We start from the raw sequence: 12,596 nt of genomic DNA on the forward strand, positions 1-12,596 counted from the left end.
AGTGCTTCTCATTGCCACCCTTCCCCTTTTCAGGGATTTAAACCTCAAGCAGAATAATTGAAAATGCAACTGATGAAGGCTTGAACTGAATTTGGTGTTGGCCTTGCTCTGTGGAGGGGATGGATCTGATGAGCCTTAGAGATGGGACATGTGGAACTAAATTCTGTTTTCAGGAAGTACAGAGGGGCAGTAGCTGAGGTGCAAGGCTGCTGATACTTTAATGTACAGTGAGAAACAATTAGATGATTGTCAGAGTTGTGATAGAGGTGTGATTTTGATGCTTCCAAGCTGGAAAGGCAAAGGAAAAAAGTATTTCTTCTGTAACCTGAATCACACAGGTGGATCCAGATTAAGTAGTTGATTTTATTTGGTCTGTTTTTCATTACTCATTCTTCTAAATCCATGTACTTCTACTTGGTTTTGCCTTACATCCTGAGTGCCTCAAACACAGCAGGACCAGCTGGTCAGAAGAGGTGATTGTCCTGCTATGTCCAGTGTTGGTGTGGCCTCATCTGGAGTGCTATGGGCAGTTCTGGGCCCTGCTATTTAAGAAGGATGAGAAGGTCCTTGAGTGTGTCCAGTGTTGTGTGGCCTCATCTGCAGCACTGTGGGCAGTTCTGGGCCCTGCTATTGAATAAGGATGAGAAGGTCCTTGAGTGTGTCCAGAGGAGGGCACCAAAGCTGGTGGAAGGGCTGGAAGGAATGCCCTGACAGGACCTGCTGGGGGCTTTGGGCTTATCTACTTTTGGGAAAAGGAGGCTGAGGGGTGACCTCATGGCTGTCAGTGACCTCATCTACAGCTTCCGGAGGAGGAGAAGTGGAGAATTAGGTGCTGAGCTCTTCTGCCTGGGATCCAGTGATAGGACACGTGGGAATGGTCCAGAGCCACACTGCAGGGGGTTTACATGGGACATGAGGAGGCATTTCTTTGCCAAAAGGGTGGTCAAACACTGGAACAGGCTTCCTAGATGGATGGTTGATGCCCCAAGCTTGTCAGTGTTTAAGAAGCACTTGGGCAGTGCCCAAGGCCTTACAATGGTCAGCCCTGAACTGGTCAGGCAGTTGGGCTGCATGGTCATTGTAGATTCTTTTCAATTGAAACAGTCTATTCATATTCTACTCTGTTTTAATCTATTTTATTCTGACACAGAGTTTCAGAGAAGTAAAAAATCATGTATATAATATATATTGAAGCTGTGTGTAATTTCTGGTATTCTGTAACTGTCAAGAGCTTTCTTTCTTAAGTTACCTCTAGTGCTGGAAACAAACACTCAGAAGGAAAAATGAATCCCTTGTTTTGGCCATCAGAAGCTCACAGATTTCGACGATTCACCCCTGAGTCCTTGGCAGCAATCGAGGAAAGGATTGCCAACAAAAAAAAGGAGCAAGTCAAAGTTAAAGAGAACAAAGGAGTTAAAGAGAACAAAGTTAAAGAACAAGGAGCTGAAGAAGATAAACTTACTCCTCAGCTTGACCTGAAAATCTGCAAAACTTTGCCATCTCTGTATGGGGATATTCCTGCAGAGCTGGTTGGGGAACCCCTGGAGGATTTTGATCCATACTACAGTGATCACAAGGTTAAAACTTCCCAAGCTTGTATTTTTTTTTTTTTTTTATTTTTTCCTGCTGAGCTCTTAAGGGATAGTAAAAGCTCTTTTCAGGAGGTGCTGGGGTTTGATTGCTCTGTAGATAGAGCTTTTAACATTATTGACAACTTTTGTGTGGGAGTTCTAAGGTATGCTCTTCATTATGAAATGAAGAGGTATTTTAAGTTCCAGTCAAGAATCAAAATGAATTCTGAAAATACGATATGTGTTTTGTGCACTTTATTAGTAAATATATTCTGGGATGAGTGATGCTTTGTTTTCCAGAGCAGTTTCTCTGATGCCTGTGGGGCTGAGATCTCTGTTGTATAAACAGTGCCTGCCCAACAGTTGGTTATGCTGGAATTGCAGATGCTTTCACTGAATTACAAATACTATACAAATTAAAGGAGGCACATTTGAGATATTTGCATTACTTTGTGTAGCAAACCTATTTATTTTCATTGTCTTAAATTAATTTTTTGTAACTTTATGTCTCACTGGCTTTTTTTATTGTTCCATATTTATATTGCACATACATCATGCTATTCCAAAGTGGTTGGTAATGTTGATTATAACAGTGTATAAAGTAGATAGTCTAGGAATCCCTTCTAAATTAAATACTTAAATTAAATTATTACTACTATCAAGGAAGACTTGATCTCAAGAGCAGAAGGTTCCATCCAGTCCTTGTTGCTGTTTCAGTGTGTGCCAGTGAGGTATTGGAATTTAATAATTTTATCAGAGAGCATGCTTTAGACTATGATCTTCCAGATACTTTTTTCTCAAAGTAATCAAAGTGATACTATTGATGAAGAAGAACTAAGGTTGATTGAGTTGAAGAAATTTATATTAAAGTCAGGAAGCTGTGTTTTTATTCAAGAGATTTCATTTTTACTGTATGGCAAATGTGCTGAGCTGCATGGACCTTAAGGTAGCTTAGAGGGAATTTACAGTGTTATGTGACAATATAGAGTTATTTCAAAATTAAAATTTTTGCTTTGACTGTCCAGGATTTTGGCAGTGCTACACAATCTGCATCTTGTAAATAATCTCTTGTAGCATGTAACACTGTCTGAGAGTAAGATATTAAGACCATTGTTAGTCCCAGAGTAGTAATTTAATTACTTTGACCAAATGAATATGATTACTTGCTCTTCATATTCATTCCCTTTATGGCTTCTTCCTATCAGGCAATAATGAACTTCAGTAGAGCTGCTTTCTTTCAAAATGTGTACAATCAGGTCACAGCTCCAAGTAAGAATAAAGGAAAGCTCTGCTCCTAACTGCAGTTAGATACAGCTCTAGATGCAGACTTGAAAAACTGAACATGTTTTTTGCACAAATTTTTAATTCATTTAAATGTTTCATGTAATATGAATTTTTTTTTTTAATAGACTTTTATGGTGCTAAATAAAAGGAGGACTATTTTCCGGTTTACTGCCACACCTGCCTTGTTTATATTTGGTCCTTTTAATCCAGTCAGAAAAAAAGCAATTAAAATTCTGATCCATTCATATCCTTTCATTGGTTACCCTGATTTGAATCTTAAAATATTCTGGGCCATTTTCTGTTATTCTGTTCCTCTGTTTCTGTTTTTTCTGCTTTTATTTGGAATTATTAATTAGTGGATTTAGGTGAATATCTCTGAACGTGTCAAACATGTTATGTCCCACTAGTGTCCTAACTTCCAAAACCCTCTCCACATGCAGATAATTAATTTTTATATTTAAAACATGAATTTTCCCCAGTTGAGAAGATTTGATCTTGGTGGGAGGTTCTTGGGATGGTCCTTAGCAAGGATAGGAATTAGATTTTGTTGATCCTTGTGGGTCCCTTCCAACTCAGGAAAATTTGTGATTCTGAGCATATTCAAATGAAAAGTTATTATTTGAATGCTTGTGAGGTTTTTGTGTGTGGAAATCAGCAACTTGCATGAACCTCATTTTGTATAACATAGATGTTTTTTCCTTGACTTACTATTCACAGTTTTTCTTGGCATTATTACATGCACTGTGTTACTCAATTGTATGGCTATGACTATCCCTAACCTTCTTGCAGAAGCCTACTGGACTGAGTAAGTACCTCAGTGGCCATCTGCTCACTATTTTTCCAAAGATACTAACATGCAGGACTGAAAAAATTAAATAAATTATGTGGTGGTCTAATTCTGGGGCTTGAAAATTCTCAGATAGACCCCTGAGGAAGGCTGAGGATTGTTATTATATCACCCAGTCTTTTGTGGAGATTCAGTGCCTTTTCTCAGAGGCTCTCACCATATGCCCTTTTTTCTGTCTTGCCTAATTTTGCCATCTGGTGTAACATAGGAGGTTGGCCCATTTTTCCTTTTGAGGATTGTGCAGCAGAGAGAGATTGTGCAGCAGGATTTTAACTTAATATCTCTCATTCTGCAGCAATAACCTGAATGTCTGTTGTAGTTGCCTCATGCAAAAGCTATAAAGGAATAAATATTCATTCTTTTCTTTCCTCTGTTTTCTGGTGTCTCTCCTAAGTCAGTTGTTCCCTTTAGGAAGCCATTTATTTGTAATGTCTTGCTTCTTTTGGTACTTGTGCACTGTATCCAGTGTAACTTGAGTTCATATTCCAGAATTAAATCTGGAAAATGTGCCTGGAGCCTCAGAAGTTCTGTAATTTTAATTCCTTTTATTTTGGTGTAAGCATGGTGATAACTTAATTTTCTGTAGGATTTGTTTCAGTTATAGTGTATTTGTCAGAACAAATATATAAAATGTGCAAACTTTACAGGCTGAAATAAATCTTTGTTGTTGTTGTTGTTCTGCCAGAATGGTGAGGCTTTGAAATTTTCTAGTCTGCTTTAGAACATAAACACAGTCTTGAAAATGTTTTCTAAGGAAACGTTAGCTATCTTTCATCCAGAAATATCATCATATGCTTATGTGAGTGTTTGTGTTTGTAGATTTAGATGGAAAATTTACTAAAATTCAAGAGGACATCTTGTCCCCACGACGCTTCTGAAAGTAATGCAACCTGTTCTATTTTGCTTCACATTTTCTACCTTTATCTCTATGAAGGGACTAAATCAGAGAAAAGATAGAAATGTGCCTGAATATGTATCAGTCTTATTGATATTTTTATTTCTGTAACTTTAATATACACTTTCCTCCTCAGACATGTTTTCACTGCTGTATATACTACTGAAATATTGATTAAAGTAGTAGCAAGAGGATTTGTTTGGAATGAATTTACTTTTCTTCGAGATCCATGGAACTGCTTGGATTTTTCTATTATTATTGTAATGTAAGTAAAACTCAGTTTTTCTTTTACACTCAGGGGACAAATAAGAAAAAGTAACATTTGGTGTTGCTGAAAGTCCTTACAGTTGTTGGCATCCTCCCTGCTAAACTGCGCTTGAATCACATTTTGCATGTCTGCAATGAGAAAAACAGACTTTAAAATAAGACCTAAATTAAAAGCTCATCTTAGAACTGTGTTATTGCTCTCAATTTAGTCTTTATTTGAATTTTGACAAGAGGTAATTGCATAAACAGCCCAAACCAAGCCTGCCTCTTTATGCTGTCTTAGCTGTACTCTGGATCAGATGAAGCTTATTTGAGAAGGGTCCAAAATGGGTCACAAGGTGTTGAATTACTTGGTAAATAACTGAAGAAATTCCAGGGTCAAATGATGCTCAAGGAAGAACACACCTTGTTTTACATACAAATTCATGGGCTCTGGAATAGCCTCCACTTGTTGGGAAGATGATGTTGGAGTTTAAACAGACAGTTTTGTAAAAGCACCACTCCAGCACGCAGTCATGGTCAGAGAAGGAGGTAGAAAATGAAGACATTGTGGGTAAGAAGTGGAGAAGCAGAACACACATTATTTCTCTGTGTAGCCTGTGTTTAAATTCAGGACCTTGTGTAGTTTTGCACCTCACATGTCAAAATATGTCAGAATTAAAAAAGCTGCAGTGAATATGCATATCTGTAATTCCACATACCAAAAAACTAAATAGAGTAAAACTCTCATGAAAAGACAGTTGCAGAGCAGGAACACAGTTGAAGTGTACAGCACAGAGACAAAAAGAGAACAAAAAATTATTTTTCTTCCTACAATGAGAGCTAAAGGCACCAAATGAAGTTGTCAGGTGGCAGAATAAAAAAGAAGGGAGTAGTTTCTAACACTACATGTAGGTTTTTCCTCATTTGTAAATAATAGGTTATATGTACACAGGTGTCATCACACACATCTGTATGTATATGAACAATTATTCTTATGGGTAATAATGAACTACTAAGGAGCTTGAATACTGTTGATCATCAGCATCTATTACCAGATAGTTACAACTATCACAAGACAGTCCAAGAGCTGCATGAAAAATTTAATTTATGGTCCTTTTTCCCTGCCTGCTCCCCTAATTAATTAAAGTTCAACTTTACAATATACTGCCTCTGTTTTTTTCCATGTCTTATAGTACAACAACAAAAAAAAAAAAAACCTATTTAGAAATTAGCTCAGCTGCTAACTCAAGTTTAATTATTACTTAAGGTACTTGATAATTATTCAGTCTTACAGACCAGGCAAAGCCCATGTGCTCTGATCTGCTGCTGACAAAGTCATGCTTTGAGGGGGAGGTTGCCTTTTCAACCATTGTTGTCTTGGATTTTTTTATTGAGACTTTATTTTTTAAGGAATTTTGTTACCAGTTATGAGCTTGTCATGAGATGAGTCACAATTCGTGTCCTTTCTCACATGAAAGAAGTCTTAGAAAATTTGGGGTAACCTGTTAAATCTGTATAGACTATGCAATGCTTTAAAATACTGATTTGATGAAATTTTCTAATTGCTAAAATGTTAAAATTGAACAAGTTGCAATACTCAAGTTCTCACTGACTGTTCAAGGTTAGGAAGACCCATGTGGTGCAGAATAATCACATTATAAATCTACTGTTGTCCAACTTCCTTCTCCTGAAGTGTGTATTTTGTTTTGAGACAGCTGCAACATGTACTTTCATGAGAGAAGTCTCAGTGTAAGAGTGTGGTTATGACATTGGAAGTTTTATATTTATTTGACATTTTGATGGATAAACTCTTTCAAAAAGTTAAAGCCTCCAAATCCACACTAAGTAGGAGTTTCCTGTATTTCTTTTCAGTGGCACTGCTGCAAAGCCCCTTTACATTACATCCATGCCTATAAATGGACTTTAATTCCTAATTTTAGGCATGTATCTTAGGATATATTTTCTGCAGTGTATTCATTACTGCCTGCTCCATAAGCAAATGCTTTGAAAAGCTCCATCTTTGTCATTCAGCTGAGTGTGGGTTAATTTTCCAGGTACATTACTGCATTTCATAGCGTGGGCAATGTTTCAGTTCTTCGAACTTTCAGAGTACTGAGGACTTTGAAAGCTATTTCAGTAATACCAGGTAAGGAACAACACATCTTACTGATTTTCTCTCTGCTTCACCAGAATGTAAATTCTAGTTCCACTCCTGTTCTTGTCTTCCAGTTCTCTGGTCACTTTTTGTGATCCCAAGGTGTGACTGTTGTGCACCTTCAGCGGCGCAATAACACAGTTTTTAAAAAGCATCTTTCCTTCAAATGGTTTTGACAAAAACAAATTTGTATTATGGTTTTTGTTTGGTTTTTTTTTTTTGTCTCATCACTGATGTACATTTTTATTTAGCCCAGTGCCTTTGTCTCTTTAATTTGTCTTCCTGGAACAGCCCACTGTATGTAATATGTTTTCTTAACGTAATATATCTGAACCACCATATTTCTGGTTTCATGTTCTACCTCATTAGCTAATCCTTGTCTGGTTTATTTCCCAGAATGCTGATTTCACAATTTGAGAGACTTTCTTTTGTTTCCTTACTGACCACAGCCACTGTCTGGATTGTGTGTAACACTTTCAACAGTATGTTGCATATACCATCCAGATATTCAATATTTTTGTAAGTTGTGTCCTTAATTAGGGTACCAAAGAATGATTTCAGAGTCCAACTGCAAAAATTGACTTGAAAATCCATAAATTACTATATATCTCATGGTCATAATATATATTAATATATAATAATTATATATGTAATTGCAAATATATTTTGATTTTTTGATGAAACTATAGCATCAATGAAACATTGAAGGTGTTTAATTTTAGTGTAAAAGCCACACATCAATACTTTTCCTTTGTCTTTAACAAACTTGTAGCTGTCATATCTTGTCATATAGGAACATCATTACATTCCTTTTCTCACTTTCCATGTTATTGGATCTTATTTTCCTAGGTCTGAAAGTCATTGTAAATTCACTTGTTGAGTCTGTTAAGAAGCTCTTGGATGTGCTGATCCTGACTGTGTTTTGCTTGAGTGTATTTGCACTCATAGGCCTCCAGCTCTTTATGGGCAATTTAAAATCCAAATGTGTCCTCAATAATACTCTGTACAATGACTCATTATGTAAGGATCCCAAGATATATGTACCAAATAATGAAGGTAAATGTTTTTCTTTTCTCCCTTTACATAATCTTCCTATGTATGTATTGATTTTTCACAGGGATATTAAGGTATAGTTTGCATGTATTTCTGCCAAGAAGGTTTGTCCCCCCATTTGCACAAGTAGTAGTATGAAGTCTCTGGGACAACTGAATATGAGATTAGAGAATCTTGGATTTGGAGAAAGATCAGCAGTCTGTGGGATAGAAGGGACTGAGTTTTCTATAAGCATTTTCTTCTTTATCTCTGCATTGCACAGGGATATTAATTTTAGGGGTACTGCACAGGGAATGATTTTTTCCATCACTTACTCTGTATTTCATGGATTTTGTCTACTTCTCATAGAGATTCTCATTTTTACCAAAGATCAAATAAAATCTTACATTGTTAGTTGTGCAGCAAATTGTTACTATTTATTTTAAATTGCCAGAGAGAGAGATCTGCTGAGAATCAGTCCTTTGTTGGGAAAGGATCTTTCACAGAGGTTTGATCCATCAGAGTATTTATAAAGTGCAGTAATGTTTGGCTTACTGACAGAAAGCTACAGAAACTGAAAACTTCTGATTTTATGATTATTTGATTTTTTTTTTTTCATTAGAACAATGCTACAGATTGAAAGACTCTTCTGAAATATTGCTGTGTGGGTACAGTGCAGATCCCTAGTAAGTGGACAAAGCAGTTTTAGTACTTTCTTAATTTTTTCCTCCAGATGAACTGTGGTTTTATTTCTGGTCTAAAGGAATGGTGACGATTATTCAGGAGGGAGAAATGGATCTGTGGGTGTGTTATTAAATTAAAAACCACAAATTTCACACCAGAAAAGGAATGAAGTACAAGAATGCAGCCAATTTTATATGTACTTTGCTGCTAACTACTGGGAGTATAATGATAAAGGAGAATGATATAAATGAGAAGTGGAACAGATCACTAAAGACTTTTTAGATATTAATAAATTCTCCTCTCCTCGTCTTGGTGAATTATTAAAAAATAAAGGTGTTTTCATTTTTCACCACTCTCTGTATTTGTTAGGACATATCCACATCAGTGAAAGTTTTTGTCTAGTCTCGAACTAAGGTTTCTGTCTAGTTTTCTTTACTAGACAAATGGATTTCTGGAATGGTGAGATATGAATCAGCCCTTCTGACAGGAATATTTTGTGGAATAAAAAAATGAAACCTCTTTTCAGACAAACTGAATGAATCTTTATTTGTCACTGTGTATTGGATGCTTTCAGATTCAACTGAATCTCCACATAAGTATTATTTAACATTTCTTTTGTGGTTTGAAGTGAGTGTCCAGAAAACTACACCTGTGAGAAGATTGGGAACAATCCTGATTTTGGTTATACAAGTTTTGATCATTTTGGCTGGGCCTTCCTCTCTGTGTTCCGGCTGATGACCCAGGACTACTGGGAGCGTCTCTACAGACAAGTGGGTACTTTTTTACCTCTTGGAGTGACTTAGGTGTGCAATTCAGAGCTTTATGTCCAATAGAAAAGTCTGTATTAGTTTTAACATTATTGACACCAATTTTCTTCTAAAATTAATGTAAATATTAAGGAAGTAGAGTCAAGTGACTGAACTGTAGCACCTTCTACAAGTGATGTTAGGTGGGCGCAACCCTGCTGTGGATGCTCATAGTTTTGTTGGTGAACACACTCAGGTCAGTGGTTAAGAGCTAAATAATAGTTAAATATTTGTATGTAACCACCCAAGGATTGGGATATGGAGCAGATCCAGCCAGGGAGCTCCCTGCTACTGTAGGGAATGTGAGGATTTGTCACATTCTCTGTTCGTCTTCCTTTTAAGTGCTGACACCTCACCAAACCTTTTGGCTCAACGTACACACTTTCGTTTTTGACAACATGGCACTAAAAAAATTGGGGAACTTTATGCTTTGATTCTGAGAGTTGAATGTAACTTCTCAATTCTGTGATTTTAAGAAAAAAAATGATGTAAAAATACCCATAGAGAACTTCCTGGATCCCTTACATCTCTACAGTGCCTTTTCCACAGAGGAACAATATTCTCTGCCTTGTTCTGTACCTTTCATAGTGGCCCATTTGAAATCTTTTTTCCATCAGCCTTTATTCACTCTAACTTTTTTTAAATGGAGGCAACGTCTTGTGCTATTTGAACATCATGTGACTTTTAGTTTTTAATGTCTCAGAGCTTAATTTTGAACCATCTCTTCTGCTACTATTTAAAAAAATAAAGAATAAGATGATCAGTCTAAATGTTGTCTCTGATTCTGTAATTAAAACATCTTTCATAATTGTATAGATAATCCTAGCTTTCATCTTTATTGCTGAGTTTCATTAATTTCTTCCACAGTCACCTGTTTATGTCTTAGCAGATGAATTTGTCTTCTCATAGCTTAAACTCTGATGATCATTTGCCTGATTTGCTGGAAGAAATTTGATTTATTTTAAGAATGTGATTTGTTAATTCTTTTCTGCAGTATGTGACATTATTATGTATAACTTAGACCAGAAGCAGATCCTGCTGTTGTACATTGAAAACACTGCAGTGCATTAAACTTTTGTATTGCATAGAAAAATAAATTGTTTAAAGGTATTTTGAAATTGCTTTGTAAATATTAGTTTGTTTGGAATTTATTACCACTTTTACCTTTTCCTCACAGACCATCCGTACCTCTGGAGTGTCCTGCATCTTTTTTTTTATGGCAGTCATCTTCTTCTGCTCATTTTATCTCTTCAATCTGATCTTGGCTGTGGTAACCATGGCATATGAAGAGGAAAACAGAGCAACCCGTGCTGAAACAGAGGCAAAGGAAAAACTGCTTCAGGATGCCAGACAAATTATAGAGAAGGAACAGGTTTGTAAATTATCATACATAATCTGTAGATCCGTTTTGTTTTCTGCTGTTTGTGAATTAGGGAAATAATGTTTGGAATTAAACATGGGCTTGTTACAATACTTCCTGACACTTCATTTCTCTTTATGTCTTTACAAATGCACATATACATGTATATATATGTTAAAATACATAAATGTTCCTGTGATACAAAAACCCATCACGAATCCAAGTTACAACTTACCAAGTTCTAGGATTTGCAGACCTGACATTGTACAGGAATGGCTTTCTGGCAAGAAAGTAACTTTCATGGTATTGTATGAATGCTGCACTCCATAGTTTGCCCTGTTCTTGTACAGTACCATTAGTGCTATGCCCAAAAATTCCTTTCTCTGGGTACCCTTTCCTGATATTACTGCAGGGAGGAAGCATGAGTGGATACATTTTATCTTCTACCTTAAATAAAAAATATCTCTGATTTACTCCTAGCAGTCAGAAAAGTCAGACTTGTAAGAAGACAAACAAATTCTCTAGCAACTATCAAATTTCATGTTTAAAGTGTTAGGCATCACCATTTTACCAAGTTCCTCCTCTACAGTTGTTGACAGCTCAGTAATGTTTCTGTGCCTGACATTCCACCTAGCCAGGCTTTGCTTAGGCTTTTCTTCCTTCTGTTTTTCTTTTTTCTTCTTTCTATTTTTCTTTCAACAGGATTAGGATTTAGGAAAATTTAACATTTTAGGATTAGTTTGAGCCCTTGGTCTTCTGCTGTCTTGGACTCAAGTTCCTTTTCAAATCAAGAAAAGGAAAGTGAAAAGATAAGCCATAATACTTTGTAAATCAGATATAAAATACAATATTTAGAGTGACAAGGGCAGACTTTAATGAGAGTAGCTCACAGATAACCCTTCTTTGTCTTTCAGAATTGTGAATAGCATTTTGTACTCCTGTCTGATGGCAGTTTAAATTTGAAACCTAGGAATTGTCAGTGCAAATAATTCAGATAGCATAATAATTACCTGTATATGATCCTCATCCATGCATTGCTATTTGCCTTGAATTAACAGACAGATGTTCTGCTTTTCCTACAGATGTTGGCTGTGGAAGAAAGCAGTAAGGCCTTGCATGCTAGATCTGAAATGTCAGTTGCTGACTTGAAAAATTCAGAAGGAAAAGAAAGCAATAAAGAAACACCTACTTCAAGGCAAAACTTAATTTCAGATGACCAGGAAAATGAGGAGCAAATATTTCGTTCACAGCCTGATCGCTGCCACAAGAAGCTTGTAAGTATTTGAAATAGAAAATACATTCACTAGATTTGCATGTGATGTGACAATTCAAGGATGAGGTTTTGGGAGCAGAGGGAGCCAGCATTACCTGCACCTGAAAGGGAAGTTGGAAGTGGCTCTCAGTGGTACACTTATGGCACACCACAGACCTGTGCTCTGAGAGCTGTGGTAAGATCTGTCAACATCTCTGTACAGCAGAAAAAAATATAAAATTCTTAACTTTAAGAGTTTTCCTAAAGACTTAACTATTTTTTTTTAAATTTTATTTTTTAATTATTATTATTTTCTACACACAGCTCATTCTCTGACCTAAATATTTAGGATAGGGCCTAGTTCAGTATGATTTCTGATGTTAGGGGTGTGATTCACTTGCTGACTTTAAGCATCTGTTGCCAGTTTAGATGCTCTTGCATATGGTGGATGTTCTAGATAT

The 12,596-nt window shown here is 36.3% G+C and overlaps 1 protein-coding gene across 1 annotated transcript in view; it reads left to right on the top strand.

Moving 5' to 3' along the window:
- The first annotated feature begins 1,283 nt into the window (after positions 1-1,283).
- Positions 1,284-12,596, top strand: part of LOC121365033 (sodium channel protein type 5 subunit alpha-like) — a 31,591-nt gene continuing 20,278 nt past the window's right edge. The window contains exons 1-10 of the mRNA XM_041488882.1: positions 1,284-1,577; positions 2,981-3,099; positions 3,571-3,660; positions 4,734-4,862; positions 6,901-6,992; positions 7,851-8,057; positions 8,656-8,719; positions 9,346-9,487; positions 10,701-10,895; positions 11,966-12,157. Coding sequence (XP_041344816.1) covers positions 1,284-1,577; positions 2,981-3,099; positions 3,571-3,660; positions 4,734-4,862; positions 6,901-6,992; positions 7,851-8,057; positions 8,656-8,719; positions 9,346-9,487; positions 10,701-10,895; positions 11,966-12,157 — 1,524 coding nt within the window. The remainder of the gene's footprint in view (positions 1,578-2,980; positions 3,100-3,570; positions 3,661-4,733; positions 4,863-6,900; positions 6,993-7,850; positions 8,058-8,655; positions 8,720-9,345; positions 9,488-10,700; positions 10,896-11,965; positions 12,158-12,596) is intronic.

Source organism: Pyrgilauda ruficollis, unplaced genomic scaffold (assembly GCF_017590135.1).
Source record: "Pyrgilauda ruficollis isolate IOZ18807 unplaced genomic scaffold, ASM1759013v1 scaffold12, whole genome shotgun sequence".
In the NCBI taxonomy this organism is placed as follows: Eukaryota; Metazoa; Chordata; class Aves; order Passeriformes; family Passeridae; genus Pyrgilauda; species Pyrgilauda ruficollis.